The sequence below is a fragment of the Nipponia nippon genome, unplaced genomic scaffold (assembly GCF_047370975.1).
Source record: "Nipponia nippon isolate SJK-2023a ecotype South Korea unplaced genomic scaffold, ASM4737097v1 scaffold_8, whole genome shotgun sequence".
In the NCBI taxonomy this organism is placed as follows: domain Eukaryota; kingdom Metazoa; phylum Chordata; class Aves; order Pelecaniformes; family Threskiornithidae; genus Nipponia; species Nipponia nippon.
In genome coordinates this window covers 7,783,852-7,803,518 of record NW_028262402.1, presented here as the reverse complement: position 1 = coordinate 7,803,518, position 19,667 = coordinate 7,783,852, and the positions used below count along the sequence as shown (strand labels likewise).

At 40.0% G+C, this 19,667-nt stretch overlaps 1 protein-coding gene and 1 long non-coding RNA gene across 9 annotated transcripts; one reads left to right on the top strand and one right to left on the bottom strand.

The window, feature by feature from the left end:
* The first annotated feature begins 60 nt into the window (after positions 1–60).
* NAIP (NLR family apoptosis inhibitory protein) lies at positions 61–19,619 on the top strand. 8 transcript variants are annotated; one of them, XM_009473248.2, is made up of 15 exons: positions 61–2,272; positions 3,892–4,474; positions 6,587–6,686; positions 7,161–7,242; positions 8,122–8,173; positions 8,605–8,724; positions 9,256–9,355; positions 9,657–9,732; positions 10,970–11,027; positions 12,888–15,008; positions 15,642–15,809; positions 16,752–16,913; positions 17,028–17,114; positions 17,822–17,986; positions 18,957–19,619. In XM_009473248.2, the coding sequence occupies exons 2-15, from the start codon at positions 3,895–3,897 to the stop codon at positions 19,319–19,321; spliced, it is 4,236 nt and encodes a 1,411-aa protein (XP_009471523.2). In that variant the 5' UTR covers positions 61–2,272; positions 3,892–3,894; the 3' UTR covers positions 19,322–19,619. The 8 variants fall into 8 exon arrangements, with proteins under 8 accessions (XP_009471523.2, XP_087597849.1, XP_087597851.1 ...); XM_087741723.1 differs by having other exon boundaries at positions 3,874–4,474; XM_087741725.1 differs by lacking the exon at positions 15,642–15,809.
* On the bottom strand, positions 9,759–18,835 carry LOC148050440 (uncharacterized). Its single transcript, XR_015700970.1, has 4 exons — positions 18,498–18,835; positions 17,827–17,973; positions 14,722–14,876; positions 9,759–10,743 (listed from the first exon to the last, which is right to left on the bottom strand). It is a non-coding gene; the product is annotated as an uncharacterized LOC148050440 (long non-coding RNA).
* Positions 19,620–19,667: the final 48 nt, after the last annotated feature.

The window sequence follows — 19,667 nt, the reverse complement described above, 5'->3', positions numbered from 1 at the left end:
TTATATGCTCTTGTTTTTGGTGGATGGTGGAGTTCTATAGATCAAAATATTTTCTATAAGAATTTAACAAAGGTGGGTTTGAGCTATTAGTTGGGGGACATTTCAAATATCAATTTCAAGTATTGTGGCTATTCACCGTGGCCTTCACTAAGGTGACTCAAATACAGCTGCTATAAATGTGCTGAAAACACGTTCTAGGTTTTAATGATGCAGCTCAAAACTAACAATTCTATTACTGCTGTGCCTATAGTTGCGTGGTTTAAGTTTCACTTTCTTGTAGGAGTGTAAGGTTACTGAAAGGCAATGAATTTGCAAAGGTGTAAGACTTGAGTTTATGCAAACTATTGTTTGATGGTCACAGTATTGAAGACAGCGATGCCGTTTTGATTCTGAGGCTAGAACGAATTGCCAGAACTGCAAGTCGTCTTCTCTCCTTGGCTAAGCTCCCAGAGCAACAGACAATAAGGTGGGGGGAGAAGGGGAAGCACCTGTCCTTATCTGAACATTGAAGAATGGAAATTGAGACAAATGCAAGACACTCTTTGCCATGGAGACCTCATTGCGGCCTTTCAGTACTTAAAGGGGGCTTATAAGAAAGATGGGGACAGACTTTTTAGCAGGCCTGTTGCGATAGGACAAGGGGTAATGGTTTTGAACTAAAAGAGGGTAGATTCAGACTAGATGTAAGGAAGAAATTTTTTACAATGAGGGTGGTGAAACACTGGAACAGGCTGCCCAGAGAGGTGGTAGATGCCCCATCCTTGGAAACATTCAAGGCCAGGCTGGATGGGGCTCTGAACAACCTGATCTAGTTGTAGATGTCCCTGCTCATTGCAGGGGGGCTGGACTAGATGACCTTTTAAGGTCCCTTCCATCCCAAAGCATTCCATGATTCTGTGATTTTACAGTGTCTGTTCAAAGTTTGATTGCAATTTGAACTTGTGAGAACGTAACATGCTACATACACCTCAGTAAGAGCAGGTTGTGATGGTGCAGTCTAAAGCAGGACGTCACATTGGATTTTCTGAAGTCATCTTGTGACGTTTGTAATACATCTGTGACTGAGTTACTCTGGATGCATCTGACTTAATTTTTAAAATTGTAAGTTTTGTTGTCAGATTAGGAACAGCAACCACTGAATCTTGAAAGTTCAAACAAGCACACAGAAAAAAAGCAAACCCGTAAGTTAGTTCCCTGTTTTTCACACTCGCCGCATACAAACAATACATGCTACTTCTCACTTTTCACAGACAGTTTTCATTTCAAATCCTTTAAATACGCAAATTCTCAATTGTTAACATAGTTCCTTCTGTGCTTTTTCTACTATTTATGCCTGCAGTCTGGCTGGAATGCAGTAATTCTACTGTGCTGGCAGAAAAATGACTGTTTCAGCATCTGTGTTTCATTTTGTGCTGAGTCAAACAATCCGTATAACCCCTTTGTGCTATCAGGTGATTGCAGTGCCTGTTACTGTAAGGGTGTCCTAAAAACTAGCAGAAAAATTACATGTTCATGGGTTTTGGTGTGGTCTAGTAGGGCTGCCCTAAGCATCTGGCTCTTAGATATTCTGATACTGGTGACAGCCTCTTGATACGATGTTTTCTCATACTACTTTCATCTTCACAGTCAGCATTTCTTAGTGGAAAAAAAAAGGTTTTGTCAAAACACTTTAAATCTGTTCTAGCTTTTTCTCTTGCTAGACATGAAAATAACATACTTGGAAGTAGAAGCTGTGTAGAAGTTGTGGCCATATACTCCTTTATTTGGTTGTGGTCTGAGTAATAATTTGGCTTGTCGTTTTCCACCCTTCTTGTCTGATAGGAAGAGCAGTTCAAACTAGGTCCTGAAAAATCGCTGTCAGGGCAACATTTCTTTGATGTGTAAAGAATTTCAGCTGTGGCCTTTGTATTTAAAGCAGCATGGAGGAAATGGCTCCTTCATCTGTACTCTTTGACTGGGATTCACTGGTTCTCAAGTCTCCCTTGCTTGTGGGAAGCTCCAGCCTGCTTCGTTCTTGTATTTCCGTATTTACGGGATCTGACGCAAGGTTAGTCAATCGGCGAGGTTACTAGCAGGCCTGTGAGAAATTCTTGTACTTCCTGAAGATGTTGCACAATATGGTTTGGACATAAAGGGTTGAGGGAAGAGAGAAAAAGACAAAAACATCCTCTGGTGGGGCTGGGGACACAACTGTGGCAAGAAGTTTGAGGCTGAAAGGCACCGTGAGACCAGAGAGCGCGCTACCGTGTGGAGCGAAGGGGATTTCGGAAAGGTGAGTGCCCTTGCTTTACTGTCCACTTTATACTTTCCTGGCAGGAATAAAAGTTACCATCTGTATTAATGCTCATAACTAATTTCCAAGAGCGGAAGTGCTGAAAATATATTAATTAAAATATGAGTAAAAGAAATGTCTGGATTTAGTTTGCATAACAACCGCAACTCCTGAAGAACTTACATGGCATCCTGGTCTGTCTCATGCAATGTGAGGAACAGTTTTAATTCTAGATTGTGATGTAGCTTATGCGTGAAAAAATGCCACAAAGTACTAACTCTGAAGCATTACCGGATTGTGCAGGCTCCTGGCTGAAGGAATGAGAGTAGATGAATTTTATTTTTAAAGTCATCAAATTTGAACGAGAATCACGTTTCCATATTTAGGAAAAATAAACGTGGTGCCCATAGTGCAATTCATGAAAGTAACTTCTCAAAATATAATAGAACTTGAAGACTTTTACAACTTTTGCAGCACTTTTTGCCTTGGGATTTGAAAGCATTTAAATTGTTTAGCGTACATTTTCCTGTGAGAGGAGAATGAGATTTTTATAACCAGTGAAAAAGAGTTTTTACTCTCCAACAGGTTGGAGATTCTGGATTTAGAATCACTTTCTTAAGGATGAATTTGTTTGGTAAATGCTGTAAATCTCTTGAGATCCCTCAGTTATTTGAGAAAACAAAGCAAAGCTCTTTGGAGGTGTGGGGAGCAGAATTTGACTATATGGAGCTGAACTGTAGACGTGTTTGATGTGTTCTGAACCATCACATAGCAAAATATTTCCTACACTTGTCTTACCGCAGTACTAATAACGACAAAAAGTCATTAGTTCCACAAGATAAGCTACAGTTGAGAAGACTAGTGGAAATACCACACATTTAATAAAACCACTTTATTGGAGAGAAGTATTGACAGTATGAATTTGGCAATAAATTTCATTGCCAAATTAATTTTGTTTTGTGATGATGAATTCCCAGTTCCTTCTCACGAAGGATTATGCAGTTCCTGCTAGTCACTGCTTATGTTGAAAACAGCTAACAATTAAAAATACTGCAGTAAAACAGTTGCTTGCTTTGATTATTTTTTTCTGTTTTTCATTTCTGCTTCCTGTCTTCCATTTGCATTGCATGTCTTGCCACCTTTTTTTTTTCCTAATTTAAGGAGAAATTCAAAATACGCTAGCAACATTCAGTCATGGCTTTGAGATGGAAGAATTGAGATGATAGAGGTGTGTTGGTTTACTGAGGCCTTTCTAGGTTTTTAAGCTACAGGATGAAGCTCTTACAGTCTGCCAGCCACCGGTGTCATCTTGCTCAAATCTCACCTGTTTATGTCTCTTTCTTTCTCCCCATTTTGGTTGTAAAGGCTTCAGGATACTTGCTGTTATTGTTATAAGGGCAGTGGTCAGTCAGAGTTTGCAGAAGTCTCAAATTGGCTAGTCAGATTTAATAATACACCTGTTCATACCAACTCTACCGTTAACTTATTGCTTCTTAGTAAGGTGAAATCAAATATTTATAACCCGTAAAAAACGTGTTATTAACATAACAGAGGTGATGACTGAATGTTATCTAAAAGATGCGCGTAATATAATTTGGTAGTCTTCCTTGTTTTTTCAGAAAATGTCTGCCAAAGAGGACCCTACAGCAGAGACAAATGAGAATGAAATACATGAGCTGAATCCTTCCGCATTGCAAGCTCATTTCCCGCATGGAGCCTTTGATTTTCACAAGTTTGCCAAAGACTTGGAGGCAGAATTCCAAGAAGTCCGCAAGCAGCTGCAGAAGGGTTACAACCCTACCATGAGAAATGAACACAATAGATTAAAGTCCTTCTTGTCCTATACATTTCATTCATCATGGTCTTTCACAGAAATGGCAGCTGCTGGCTTTTATCACACGGGTGTTAAATCCAGCGTGCAGTGTTTTTGCTGTGGATTAGTTTTATTTGCCATGAAGCTTAGATGTACCCCGAACGAACAGCACAAGAAATTTTCTCCCACTTGTGAATTTGTCCTGGGCAAAGAGGTGGGTAATATTTCAAAGTACGATGTACGTGTTCAGAAGTTGGAGAAGAACCTAGCAGAGCACGCCTACAGGTACAGCGCGGAGGACGCAAGGCTGCAGTCCTTTGACGGATGGCCATTCTATGCCCGAGGAACAAAGCCTGATTCACTGGCCAGAGCTGGGTTTTTCTTTGCAGGTAATTGGAAGCGATGCTTGCAGGGATTTCTGTTTTGATTTATAAAACGATGCGAGTCTACTTACAAGACTTGAATGGGTACAACATTGGTTTTTTCATGCCGCTCATCGTTTTGCGATGTATTGTATCCCCCATAAATGCTTTCTTTCCCAGGCTGAAGAACATAGGCAACTCAACCATTCTTCATGTGGAAGGTGTTCCACAATTTTATTATCCTTGCTGCTGTTCCCTGCACTTTTTCCTCTTCTAATACAGTATGTTTTGAGTTCAGGGGACCTCAATCACATGCACTGTTTAAGATGTGGATTAATCGTGGGTTTGTACAGTGACATAATTATACTTTTTTCTGCTTATTTGTCTCTAACAGATGCCAGACTTATAGATCTGATGTCTCTTCCTCTCCCCCAAAGGTGCAGGCTGCTTTTTAAAGATTGGTATTATGTTTTCCCCACTCAGCCATAATCTGTTGCATAACTGCTTTGGTTTTGGATCCACCTTCTGCTGTATGGCCCCACTGCTTTAGACAATGGGAATCTCCCTGAATTCTTCTGCAGTGAACATTAATGCAGATATTGCAGAGAATGTCACTTCAAGTCCCCTGCAATTGCACTGTCCCCTTTGAATGGTTCTTTTACAGCCTGGTTAGCAGTTGGCTCTACCAGCTCTCTTCACTGCCTTTTTGTTCCTGCCATGTGGAAGAAGTTTTAGATTCCTTTAGCTTGTTACTCTTGGACTTTTTTTTTTTTTCCCAGCCTGCCTGATTTTATTTTCACACTTCATCTGTCAGAGCTTTTGAGCCTTCCATTTTCTTTGCTCAAAAGCTTCAGCGTTTTGAGTGATACCTTCTTAGTTTTTGTAATTGGATTTATTTTCCTATTGGTCATACTCCTTTCCTGTAACTTTTCCTAAGTCTTTTCTAGTAAATAGCACATGCTGGTGTTGCATTTCCAGTAAAACATCTTTCAGGAAACTCTGAAATGCCTGTAAGAGAGTCGTTGGGGTTTTTGGTGTGTTTGTGTTTTTTTTTTTTTTTCATTGGTTTTATTTAGTCAGCCATTTCAGCTTCCTTACCTTTATATACTTCCTGTTTTTAAAGTTTAACATAGCCTTAGTAAGTTCCCTGTTCCTGTGGGGGATGTTGTACCTAAGTAACTTGCGATCATGGTTACACAGTGACGCTTCCACTATGAGACTTTGAGCTCTTCCCAGTGCATTTCTCAGTACCAAGTCACATCATCTTGTAGACTTGCTAACCAGCTGCCCCATGAGATTATGCCTGATAGTATCTAAAATAAAGTCATCTCTACTTTGCATCTCACGGTGGTATCTGTGCAGTCCACTTGGGGGATAACTGGAGTCACTGGGTACAATTGTTTCTTGCCCACAGTGCCTCTCTCATTTCTTTGAGCATTATGTACTCAGTTTTGTCACCCTGGTTGGTTGGCTGGTAACATGGACCAAGAACTGAGGCCTGAAATTCCAATCTGTAGAAAATCTTTGCTCTTTGTTGGTTAGTTTGATTTTGTTCTAAGATATCATTAAGATCTGATATTCCTTCTAGCACTGTTTACTCAGTTTTCCCTGAGTATTTTGTATACTGGCATTACAGCATTTGACTGACCTGTCTTTCTTCCATCACATTTATGCTGACTATCGATATGTTAGCTTAGGGACGGAAATTCTAGTTGTCCCATCTTATTCTGTTGGTTTCTAGAATTATTCATTTACTTAGCTTTTACAAATAAACTGACTAGCTAGAATGCAAAATTTAAAAAATAGCCAACAAAAAAGACAAGTTTATTCTATCAAGCCTCTACAATTTCTCAGATATTTCTGAAGTTTTATTTTGATGGAAAGATCTGCCTTATATTTTCATTTTTGGATCTGCACTGTGTGTAGAACCAGACTGACCTAACTGAAATTAAATGAAAATCTAAGCAGTTTTGTAAACCTTTTAGTTTCAGTTGCGATAAGCAAAGAAAAAGGCTTCCCTTAGCTACAAATTTTGGACCAATGATATGCACTGGTATACTCGTCGCGTGGCTAGAGTGCGAGGAAGTAAAACACGCAAATGTGTGATTATCTCTGAGATCTGTAACTCTCTACATGCAGGCAAGAAAGATACAGTGCAGTGTTTTGCTTGTGGTGGATGTCTGGGAAATTGGGAAGATGGTGATGATCCTTGGAGAGAACATGCTAAATGGTTTCCTCAGTAAGTTGACTGTCTGTACTAGATTTCTATATGTACAAAAAGGTTGATTTGTTTTGATATCTCTTTTTTAACTCAGCAACAATGCTGGAAAGTAAAGAAATAAAAAACAAACCCCACATATTTGTCTTCAAGGTTGTTATGTTCAGACAATTGATTTCAGCAGATCTTTATTTTTGAGAACTGAACTGTACAAATCTACTATCCCTAACCTTATAATTACTCTCTGTATATTGTTTTACATACTTTCTAGAGATCTCCCATGGGCTTTTCACTGAGCAAAAGCCAGCTGATTATTCTCTCAGACAGTCACTATGTTGCATGAACGATGCTGACGGCACCAAAAAGTTTGCCTTTGTTCCATTGTCTTTCTGTTGTGAAAAGTCCTGAGCATGCAACTCTTAATAACTGAAACACTGCTTCCAGAATTGTAATTGGAATTAATGCTTAGGAATAACATTTTGGGTTTTTTTGTAGATGTGAATTCCTTCAAAGTAAGAAATCAAGTGAGGAAATTAAAAAGTACATTGAAACCTACAGTGGATTTGTTGGAGTGGTGGTAATCTTGTCATCTCTTTCAATCTTCCTTTATCATGGAATACACCCCAAGGAGTTGCTATATGGGACTTGAAGACAGGCAAATTAGGCCTTGACCCTGATTTCCACCCTCTTCCTCCTAAAAAATACCCCAAAAACCCAAAAGCTGGATATAATTGCATATGTAATTAACACTGTGCACTCTAGGTGGAATTTGTTTCATGTAAGTTTATTTTGATGTGTGCATCCAAGCTGCTTGCTGCGGCAGTACCTAGGAAGTCCATTGATGAAAAGCAACATACACCTAATTGGCATTTATCCTACTCAAAGGCAGATGGATTAATTAACTCCTCATGGCACCTATACATATATATTGACTATTAGGAAGATTGTAGGTGAAAGTGCTAAACTAAGCACTTCTGCATGGCTGAAGTCAGGTTAGGTGAACTCTAACCCACCAGCTCTGGTATCACTTCATCTTTGTTTGGAGGACTTGTTTTCATCAGAAGAAATATAATATATGTTAGATCTTTCGTGATTAAAACCCCTATGCCTCAAAAATCTCAAAAAATCTGGAAGCGAAACCCATTAGCTGATGTAAGATGAGAGGGCTGCAAGTGTCACTTGGAAAACACCATCTCGGATATCTTAAGAGCATCGGTGCTATCTTTCTTTCTTTAGAGCTGCTACTGCCTGAGGAGAGCCATTTCTTCTCATTAATAGTAACCTGTCATTAGTCAATTCTGTTTCAGAAAATTCTCAAACTGAAAGCATTTAAAATGTTGATGCTTAGTACTAGCCCTGTTTATATATGATAGTTATTTCTTTTGTCTAGCCAAAGGGTGAAATGAAAATAGAATGCATAATAGAAATAAGTATTAATTTTTAATTTTCCACTTAGGGAAGGCATTTCACATGTTCCCTTATCAAGGAGAATTTGTCTACTGCAACAGGTAAGAAAATAGAATCCACTGTCTATTCGCTTTTCATTAGAAAATAATGCCTTCATATTTTTCTTGTACATCACCCTTAACAATGAAAGCTTGGTTCTGTATTTCTGAAGCTTTTACTACAAGTAAAATTTTGTTCTCTGTAGAAGCTAAACGTAAAACATGCTGCTTGAGTAGATCTATCTCACTTGCATTTGTAAGAGAGAGATGAGAAATAAATGAAACCTGAAGGCTTTGAAAGAAAAACAGAGATTTTCATCTGTACTATACATCAAGAATATACATTTATAATTGTCTGAAAGATACGGTTGTGTAGTCCTGGTTTTGCTTTGCTGTAAGCCTGGGATATATGCAATCTAGTTCTGTTCCTGCATTGGAGAATCTGATAGCAGGCTAAAGCTTTCCTAACTAACCAAGTATCTTTGGTTGCAAAGGTGATCTCGTCTTGAACATCTTTGAGGATGAAGGAGTTCGACTGGACTCTTTTAAAACTTGGCCAGCAGAAGCCCGTGTTGAAGCCACTGCTCTTGCTAAAGCCGGGTTCTTCTATACAGGTTTGAACCAAGTTTGTTAGCTGTATAAACACAGGACAAGTAAAAGATCCACTTTCCAATGCAGCTGGGAGAGAGGTTCAAGATAGTCCTGGTACCTAATTAAAATCTTTCTTTAGCTTTCAGTAAGGAGAATAATGCAGCTGCAAAATCAGAATGGCTTTTGCAAAAGCTGGAGCAAGGGAATCGAAATGGAATGACCTTGTCTGAGGTGAAAGCCAGAGCAAAGACTTGCAAGGAGGATATGTTTTTAAAAAGGAGGAAGCATTTATCTGAACACTCGTATATTCATTTGTCTGGTGTCACTAAAAGGACAATAATGGCACATCTCTTAATTCTATGGCATTTTCTTTTCCTTGATTTAATTTTTCTTATTCGTGATCTAAAAAGCATGTAATTCCAGGAAGAGATAGACGTCACCGAAGTAAACTCAAGAAACAGCTGCATTGTTGCAGTCTTTATGCTGCTGGCATGTTAGTAAGGAAAAAATCATGTACGTGACCATTTTTGAAGTGCATCATTTCTTGCTTACAGGAGAAGGCGATAAGGTACAGTGCTTCAACTGTGCAGGTTGCTTACACAAATGGGAAGAAGGTGAAGATCCTAGGGAAGGACATGCAAAATGGTTCCCTGAGTGAGTGACAGAGTATCTTAAGACAATTTTCTGCTGTGTGATGAAAGTTGCCATACACTTTTGCTGTTGTTTTTTTAATACTACTTTAAATGTATATAAATAACTATATGTTCCTTGAGTGTATAGCACATAATGCCTCTGTGAAAACCCTTTTTTTTAATTGACGTTTAAATGTAGAAATACACTAAAAGCTTCCAAACAAAAGGAATGTTTGTGAAATAGCTCCATCTTTCTGCCAAATATAAGCAATAGAAGCCATGCATTACGCTAACTGCTGTGTATTTTGAAAACATCATTCTAGTTCCAACTGCTTGGAGGTACTTGGAAAGTCACTGGAAGAGCACCCAGAGAGCCCGTCGACATTACAGTCTGCACAGGTTTGCGCTAGTGTGCAGTATTTGCTGTTAGTGAAGCCATTTTCTTGCTTTGCAGTTTTAGATGATACAGTTACAGGGACCCTCCGCGCACGTGTGTGCAGAACGAGCAGCAACAGCAGCTTATTGCAGCCGTCCATCCCAGACAACCTTTTCAATTCACTGTGTTTCAGAGGCTGCTGAATGGGTGGGGGGTATGTGACCCGCCTCGGCATGGTGCCGGCAGCGGCAGCTCCCCTCTGCCTCTGTAAAGGTGTTTCTGAGCCCTCGTGGCTCAGGTACCCGCGGTGTTCAAACACGTACCCCCATAAAGTAGCTGCCTGCCGGCAGGCATTCACCCAAGTTGTGGAGAAAGCATCTCTGCAGGGCAGCTACCGGCAATCAGCTTTTTAGTAACTAACAGTAGTCATCCTTTGCTGGCAAATTGTAATGTGTGCAACAGCGCCCGGGCCCCTGGGCTGCTCTGTCGGTAGCAAAGCAGGCCAGCCTGGGGTGCCGGGCACGGCCACGGGAACCGCAGGGCTGTCGAGAGGCCGCTGCAGAGAGGCTGGTGGCAGGGGGAAAGCTGAGTCCCAGTTTGTGGGACTGCGGGAAGCTAGTGGAGAGGTTTTGCGCAGGACGTGTTATTGTGGGAGACCTCACAGCTCCTCTCTTGGGTCGGTTTGTTCAGGCTCCTTGAGGATATACACAACTGAGAAGTACAAAGCGATTATTTATTTGCTAACTCATGCTAAAGATAGATGGGATGTTACGAGCTCTGAGGCTGAGCCCTAGCATGCTCACCACCCTGCTCAGGCAAACGAAGGTCTTTGCTGGGCAGGCACACGGCAGAGTCCTCCGGCCATCAGCCGCCTGTCTCACCCTGCTCCCTCTGCCTGTAGCGGTACCTTTCCTGCATCTTTGCAGACCGTCTCACGGCTTTCTCTCGGCACTCTGCGTCAAGGTTATGCATGTGTCGTATCAGAGCTGGGCCTCGTACCCTTGGCAGGCAGCAAAACCCTGGGATGGAAGAAGCTTACAGGGGAGAGAGAGAGAGATGAAGACAGAGGGGCGTTGTGGCTCGGGTCCTGCTTCTCAGAGGAGTAAAAGCATTTTGCTAGTGTTGCAAAATACAGAGCTAGTACTGCATCTGTTGTAAATTGCCCTTGCAGCTGCTGGTGCTTGCCGGTACCTAAGCAACTCAGTCTGAACTAAATAATAAATATGTAAGGGAGTATAACTGGATTTATTTTTGTTCTAGCAAACTCCCTGTAAAGCAAACCTTGAAGAGAAAGCAACCCTAAATTCTGTAAGAGCTGGTAAGTACTGTGCAGCCTCACTTGAATTTACATTTTAGTTTGAGAAGTTTGTTAATGGTTTTCTGGTTTTGGCCCTTACTTAGTAAGACAAAATTTTCATTGAAGTAAGGACTGAGTTAGGATTTATGGATTGTCCATACATAGAGACAACAAATAGAGAATCTGTCAGCTACTGCTGCTTTTGTGATTATGAATATAAACCAATCCCTTAGCAGGGGAAAGTCAGTTCTGTGCAGGTGAGGCATATAAGCAAACTAAATTATTTTGTCACAATATGGTATGGTTTTTTTCATTCATGTTGAGGAAAATTGCGAATGTATATCAGCTGTGTACTACATATTATATGTACATACTTTTAGATACAAAAGAAACTAAGATGGTATAACCTTCCAATATCTTTTGCTTCTGATGCTTCCTTTTTCCAAATACAATGGCCATTTCAAGGGAGCGGTTTTGTTGATACATGTGTGGATTTCTGAAGGAAAAGTTCATACACAACGAGTTTGCACTGAGTTGCTGCAGAACAGTACTGATGTGCAAGCACTGAGTTTGTAATTCAAAAGTAAATTTGCTGTGCTGGTACTGCCCAGATGCTTTTTTTAGCAGCTTTCTGTTAATCCACAAACCAGCTATTACTGCTTCCCAGAAATGCCAAAATTATTTGGGATATATGTATCAGATGGAGCTGTTTTGTAATTTTTGAAGGCACTAAAAGCACATTTTAGAGCGCTGAAAGCATAATAATAGTTTTAAACCTCAAGGTACTGAAATGGCAGAGGGAACAATAAAAGTCATAGTTGTCAGTTTATTAATGAAGGCGTTTGTTCATTCTTTGTATTCACCGACACATACATCGCCATTTTACTGCAAGTGACTGGGGCTGTTTCTGATAAGAAGTCCTAGATCCCCAGGCTATGGCATAAATATACCCTATCATGTCTGAAATTTAGCAAAGGAGCTCTCTGGTGTCATCTCTTGGTGAAGTGCAGGAAGGGCCAGTGAGCATTTCTGGGGTTCATTGTACTTTTGTTGCATATGCAAAGAATAAAATGGTACTGCTTCATTTGATATTGACAGATTACTGTGGGGTTTTTTGGCAATACATATACTGCATATCTGTATAATTACATCAGTCTAAAAGTACATTTACTTTATTTCAGCTGTTCGGAAATACCAAAGTACAGCCCCCACACATTTATTTTAGGACATATTATCTGTTTTGTGGATAAACTGTACTATGGGCACAGGCAACACAGCTGGCTCTATCCAGAATCAATGCTCTGTACCAGAACTTAGAAACCCTGGCAGAGCAACAGCTTTACAGAGCGTGGTGCAGAGGCGCAGTGGCTCTGTAGGAAGCTAATGTGGGTCCAGAAAGGATGTTTAGGTCAAGTTTAACACTACTTTGTCTGCATGGTGCCAACTGAACGTGTCTTCACCACTCTCTGAGCCTGCTTGCGAGACTGGCAAGTCAGTTGTTTATTGACACAGTGCTGCATCTGAGCTAATTATTCTTTTCAGACCATGGAAGGCTAGGGATCGTTGCACTGACATACCAGCATGCCTCTGCACAGAGCTAGGTCAGGTCCAGCAAGGCTTTTTAGCTCAATTTTATCACTTGATTACTTGCTACACACAAACTAACCCCACAGTAAACCAGATGGGTGCAAAGCCAACTGAGTAGGACAAAGAGAAACTGTGGGAACTTGATTTATCCAGAAGTTATACCAGTTTTTTTCATTATCTAGAAAATCTCAGGTTCTTATTACTCCAATTTAATGCACAGCTGACTATATTGTCTTTTGTGTGCAGAATCAACTGTTCACTAGGTTTTATTATTTAATTTCATCCTTTTTGCAGACATGACACTTGTTGAAAGTCAGCGTCTTCAAGAAGCAAAGAACTTGACCGAACAACTTACAAAGGCTTACAACAATAGGAGCTTCAGCAAATTGTCTTCCTTTGGGAACTCAAACCATTTGGCTATTGACTTGAAATTACTCTATGGGGACCTATCAGTTGTCTCAAAGGATATTAATGATCAGCCAATACAGCAGCTCTTTTTTCATGAAATTCTTGCGAACCTTAACTCCACTATCGTGCTGGAAGGTGAAGCAGGAAGTGGAAAAACCGCATTTCTCAGGAAAATAGCTCTTCTTTGGGCCTCAGGCTGCTGCCCCATTCTCAGCAGGTTTAAGTTTGTATTTTATCTCTCCCTGATTCATGCAAGATCAGATCAGAGCATGGCTGATATTATATGCAATCAACCAGTAGGATTTGTAGGACCATTAACAGAAACAACTCTCAGAGACGTAATCCAGCCACTGAAAAACCAGGTCTTATTTCTTTTGGATGACTACAGTGAGACGAATTCAGTGCCCCAAGCTGTACAAGAACTTATACAAAGAAACCATCTCTACCAGCACTGTTTGGTTGTTGCTGTCCGTACTAACAGGACGAGAGAATTTCGCAAGTACGCAACAACCACTTTAAGCATTGCGGAGTTCCCTCTGTCCAGCACTCTGTATGTACTAAAGAAATTGTTCTCCTACAACATTGACCTTGTGGAGCAGCTTGTCTTTCAGGTGGAGTCTAAAAAGTCTATGCAGACCATTCTAAAGACACCACTTTTTATGGTGTCTCTTGCTGCATATTGGGTACAGCACCCAAAGGGTAACATAATCAGTGATAAGGCTATTTTTAAAGCCTATCTGCTCTATCACTTACTAAAATACAGTGAAGAAAGAGAACACGTACTAGCTATGTTTTCCTCATGTGGTGAGCTTGCCTTAACTGGTCTTTTCAAGCCATCCTTTGATTTCACTGAGTATGATCTATCTGAAGCAGGAGTTGACAGAGATGAAGCTGTTAGGCTGGGTTTACTGAGCAAATTTACTGCCCAAAGGCTTCATCCAGTTTATAAATTCTTTCACCCCTTGTTCCAGGAGTTTCTTGCAGGGAGAAGACTGAGTGAGCTCCTGGTTTCTGATGAAAAAGAAAAACTGGAGAGAGGGCTGCAGTACTTGCAGCAAATCAACACATTTAGAAAAGTTGCTGGGCGCTATAATTTTTTATTGGCTTATACTTGCAGCTTTTCTTCCAAAGCAGTACCCCAAATTATATCCTATTTATTTAAATTGATTGACTGCAAGGAGTCATTGGAAAGCCAGTCAGAAGATGATGAACATCTGCAGCACCATTCAGACCTTCCAATAAGAATGTTGTTCATTGACCAGTTAAGTTCTATTAATCCAAAACTGCTTCTTCCAGTTTTCATGCAGTATTTACTGGGCTTTGCAACTTCTGTAGCTTATGAGAGTAATACCATCTCTGTGTGTGCCCCAATCATTCTTCAGTTCCTAAGAGGCAAAGATATTCACTTACATTCATTTTTATCACCAAGAAAATCTGAGTTGCATTTTTTTCAGGATTACCCAGAATCGCTGTCCCTACCCAGTAGTTTTCAGATTGCAGTACAAGGAAGTGAACACAAACAGGAATTTAATATATCTGCAATAGGTTCTTGCTATTCTTCACTGGAGATGCCAACAATTGACCGGGATTATGCTCCTGCATTTACACTTTGTAATGACATGGCACAAAAAGTGAAAAAAGAAGAAAAAGACATTGACACCTTCCTTTCACTGATACGAAGACATCTACCAGACTCCATCATGCGTCCTTTTGTACTTACAACAGGGAAGATGCAGCTTTTAAAATGTACATTCAGCAACATCAGTTCATTTCAGGAAGCTGACCTCAGAAATTTGATGACACTGTTTTCCGTTTCGGATTATATTGAACTTCAGCTGAATAACAGTCCTGGATTCATAGAAGTTATCCGACCTGCTATTGAACAGTACAAAGAACATTTTAAAAAATGTAGTCTACATCATCTTAACTTGAGCAAAACAGAGCAAGAACTACTTCTCTCAATGTCTTTTCTGGAATGTCTTGAGGTAGAAGAAAAAGAAATGCCAGGTACAGCAAACTGAATTTCGGCAGAATGTAATTTTTTCCTCTAGTTCCCTTTTTCTTCCTCTCCCCTTGGTGCCTGACAACTGAACAGCTCCATACTATGAATAATAAAGTTGTCTTCTACCATATGCATTTAAGGGGATAGGCAGCCATTCTGCATTAACAGATTTCCATCCTCGCCCCTAATTTCAGACAAAGACCTCAATACTGGTTTTTGATCGAAAAGAGGGGTATGTCACTAGAGAGGCAGAACTGCACTTCAGCAGAGGACAGTGCAGTATTGAGGACAAGCTAGCAGGCACGGACGGACATGCGTTTTCTGCTTGGGGAAATCTGACCGGGCCTGCACTGGGCTTTCAAAATAGAAGAATACTGGGCAGTGCAGGTGCATTTGTGGGATCTTGCCAGGCGTATGCTCAGGCTGCAAGCAGCAGAAGCCTCAGCAAAGGATGGGTTGGCAGGGAAGTGGAGTGGTACAAGGAGGATAGGAAGCAGCTGTCAAGAGAAGGAAAACCAAAGATGTTAGGATGTGAGATAGTGAAGTTCAGTTACAAAATCCTTGGCAAATTGTCAGAAGAACAGAGGGATTAAGCAGATCAACCCAGTTTCATTGTACATTTGTCTGGCTTCATGCAGAACTACTTTTTTCAAATTTGGACAAATTCATCTGCCTGGAGGAACTGTCAGTGAGTCAGTGTGAGAACTGCAATGTATTTGATACAATACCTGATGGCTTCAAAAATCTCTGTAACATGAAGAAATTGTTGATGAGCAGAATGAAGCTTGAAAACAGCTCTAGATTGGGTAAGGTGCACTTTAAAACATTAGGTACTGTATTCCACTATAACTTGTTAATACTGAGTAGCAGTTTTAATTTCTTCTTTAACAGGCATGTAGCATCTCTGAGTTGTCTTCCCATTGTTTCTACCCTACAGCTTGAGTTTACCACTGCAACAAAAAGAGGAGCTGAACCTCTCAGTGCTGTAACTTTATTATAGACTTCCATAAGTTAGTATGGTGGAATGAGCAGGACTGTGCTCTTTGTTTTCCTGGAGTGGGTATTTTCCCTTCTTACCACTCACAGTCTGCTGGGAAGAAGAAGAGCGGCAGCACAATTGGCAACTGAGTCCAGATCATGTGCATAGCTGCTCTGACAAGCCAATGAGTGGGTCGTGACTTCTGTTTTAACTGCCTTATTCCAGGAAAAAGCTTACTTTTCACTCCAGTGCGCCTAGATTAAGCAATTTTGTGTACGCTATGATAATAGTTACCCAGTTCTACTTCAGCATAAACATACAGTACAAACCAACAGCATTCAGAGAACTGAACCCTCCGTATCTGGCCATTGGATAGGGTTTTACAATGTACCTAAAACTAATAAGTTTAGGGGGAAGGTGTTTAATGAGTTTCAGTCCTGCTAAATGTTGAAAAACTAGAATATTTTTCACATGTGAAAGAAACCAGAAATGAATCTATAGCAAAACTTGCTTGCATTTTAAGGCCAGAATGATCCATCATGATTCTAGTTGTAAAATAAAAGCCATGCCATCTGATTTTGACATGTAAACAGAGAAATCAAGCCACTGCTCCCATTCATCTCTTTATCTGTCTCACTTGCTTTTGTTGTGGTTGAAGATGCTTCCCTCTACAGTAAAGTTCACACGTGGAGCTAAGAGAACCTTACTGATTTTTGACCTTTATTCACTATACAATGAATCTCCAGTGTTGCAACTCTTTGTTTTGTAGCTGAATTTGTTAAGAGCTTCCAAGACCTCTCTGTTTTTCACCTGAACTGCTCCAGCTACTTCAATCCTGAATCCCTTCTGGCAGCAATTTCTTCATGCAAAAAATTAACAGAAATCAAGTTAACTGGGTCATTCTTGAGAGATCCATATTTGCTTTCTTTAGGTAGGAAATTTTTTAAATACAGAAAACTTACTTTTTAAAACTTAATAATTGAGAGAAACTGCTAATTTTAAGTTCCAAGAATGACAGTGTATATTTTTTTTTCTTTCCTCCTAGCTGCTGCTCTGCCCAATTTTGTCTCTCTCAAAGTGTTGGATCTTAATAGCCAATCTTTTGATGACAAGGAAGCTTGTGAAATGTTTGGTTTGTACATATCTTTCCTTTCGGCTGATCTCATTTGTTGCACTTGACAGAATTATTTTGTTTCAGGTTCTTTTAGAGATCTTAAGAAATAACTTGAACTGCTTAAATGCCATTTGAGATATTGGAGAGTATCTAGAACTAGAATGTTAAATCACGTCTCACAAAGCAGTTTGTGCCGAAGGGCATGTGTTCACGTCCTTCTGATAGGGCTGAGCCAGGTGAGATGGATGGCTGTCCTAAACGATGGAATCAGAGGTGCTCAGCACCTCTGAAAGCCAAGATCGTCCTCCTGCAAAAGGCATGTCTGTAGCGAACAGGGTAAGGTTGAAAAGGCTTGCATTTTGGGAAGGAAGGATTACCCTAATTTCTTTTTCTTTCCTGGGGGCCCCTTGAGTTTGGCAACATGGAATATTCATTTTATCTGTAGAGGACCCATGAGACCTCTTAGACCCTTCCTGGAGAAGTAGTTCTGCCTTTTCTGTTAATGACCTTTTCAAGCTATTGAGTTAGAGTGAAGCGACCTTCACAACAATGGCAGGGGCGAACCTGAGGAAAGCAAGCTGATAGTAACCTAGTGCCCAGAATCTAAATTGAAATTCTTTTTTTTTTTACTTGGCTCTGCTGCTGTCACTCATTGTCATTACAAGATTTAGGAAATGTGTACTTGTTTAATCTTAACAGGAAAGGTCATCTTCTTATCTCTGCAGCATACAATTTAGGTGTTCTTCTTAACCTGGAGGAGCTCATCCTTCCTTCAGGGAAGGGAATAAAGTCTGCAGCCAAACTGGTTATTCAGCAGTGTCTACACCTGACACACCTCAGATGCTTCTCATTTATCACATGTCTGGGTGATGACAGCCTGTTAGAAATAGGTAAGTTTAAAGGAGAGAACTTCAAACATGAAATAACATTTCTGAGTAGAGAAGATACTGCTTCAGGATAATCTCCTGTTTGATACATTCCAACAATTCCAAATTATTTGTAATTTTTAATGGGTATCACTTCTTGTTTGTACTACACACAGCCCAAAATATTTCTTGCTCATCCAAGTGTATTCAGACTGCTTATATACTAGACTTTGCTGAAACCTCTTTTGAAATGCCTCCTTAGTTCCCCTTGTCTTCTACAAAGCAACGTAAATTACAAGAAAAATAATCAGTGGAAAAAGACTGACTTAAAATAGAGCTTCGTAACTTCATTGCTAGTTATATTAGCTTACATGCCCTAGCTGTTAAAACTGTGTATTACCAAAATATTTCTTGAATTTAATACTTATTTACTATAGTCTTAAAACTATCATCTCATATGTAGGACAGGGAAAATGTCTTTTTTTGTAAGCAAATGCTAAGTCTGTCACATCATCTTCCTTTATTTTTGACGTACATTTTAGGATATATAGTGACTTGATGACAATCTTGTAGGTAGGCTGACCGTAAGGCAAGACTGAAGAGCATATGTGATGGTACACGGGCATTGTTAAACTCAGTATCTTGCATCTGTGCAAAGCTGATTTGGTCTCTGACCTCCAGTGGTTGCATGAGTTGGCGTATTTGCTTTGCTCTGTAAGAGTGGTATTCGAACACTCGTGAACACATGGTATCCTATTCTACTAGACATTAATGTGCCTGCTAAAGTATCCTCTACTTTGTCAGTCTCCTCAGTCTGAGGTATTAAAATGCTTAAATGAGTTGAGTTCCAAGTTTTAGCTTTTTCAACCTAATAGCAACAACTTTTGTTTTATTTTTAATGTACAATACCTCAGCTTCACTGTATTGTTTTTTCATGTTTCATATGCGTTTGGAGCATTTCTAAATCCTTATCGATGTCTGTTTATTTTTGCAGCAAAGGTTGCAAACTGTGGAGGTTTCCAGCAGCTCGAAAACCTCTTGCTGTCAGCAAATCATGACGTTACAGAACCTGGTTGGAGAAACTTCTTTAGAACACTTGATAACATGCCTGCTTTAAAAGAGCTGGACATTAGCCGCATATTCACACATCAGATCAAAGCCAGTGCACCGACAGTGACGGCGTTTGTCCAGTGTGTTTCTCGATTGCCTGGTCTTGTGACAATATCAATGCTGGGTTGGCTGCTTGATGCAGAGGACCTTAAAATGTTTGACATCATGAAGAAGGAGCATCCCCAGGCTAGGAGTTTAAAATTATCTTGGCAATGGGTCTTGCCACTTTCACCAATTCTTCAAGACTAGAAAAGTTTCAAAGTGTTACGGTTTGGGGTTTTTTTCTCTTCCTTCTTGTATTATGAATTACACATCCGCATTGCAAATAAACACATATTGAAAAATTTTTACCAGGATGAAACATGCCAGTCTCTGCTACAGCAGGGTTAGGTTAAAGGATCAAGGAGTAGAAGACAGGATTAATGTAACTCTAAAAACATTACTTGCTTTGCAAATATCATTATAGATTGTACCTAAGTGATACCTTCCAAAGAAAAATGTAAAACTTTGCGCAAAGTCTATTCAAAATAAATTGTTTCTGTTCAGTTGTTTTGCTTGCAAGGGAACAAATCACATGAATCACTTAGGAAATAAA

Coding starts and splice junctions, on each gene's coding strand:
- NAIP (XM_009473248.2), top strand. CDS start 3,895: ATGTCTGCCAAAGAGGACCCTACAGCAGAGACAAATGAGAATGAAATA. Junction 9,733..10,969: donor CGACATTACAGTCTGCACAG/GTTTGCGCTAGT, acceptor TTTTTGTTCTAG/CAAACTCCCTGTAAAGCAAA. Junction 15,009..15,641: donor AGAAGAAAAAGAAATGCCAG/GTACAGCAAACT, acceptor GGCTTCATGCAG/AACTACTTTTTTCAAATTTG.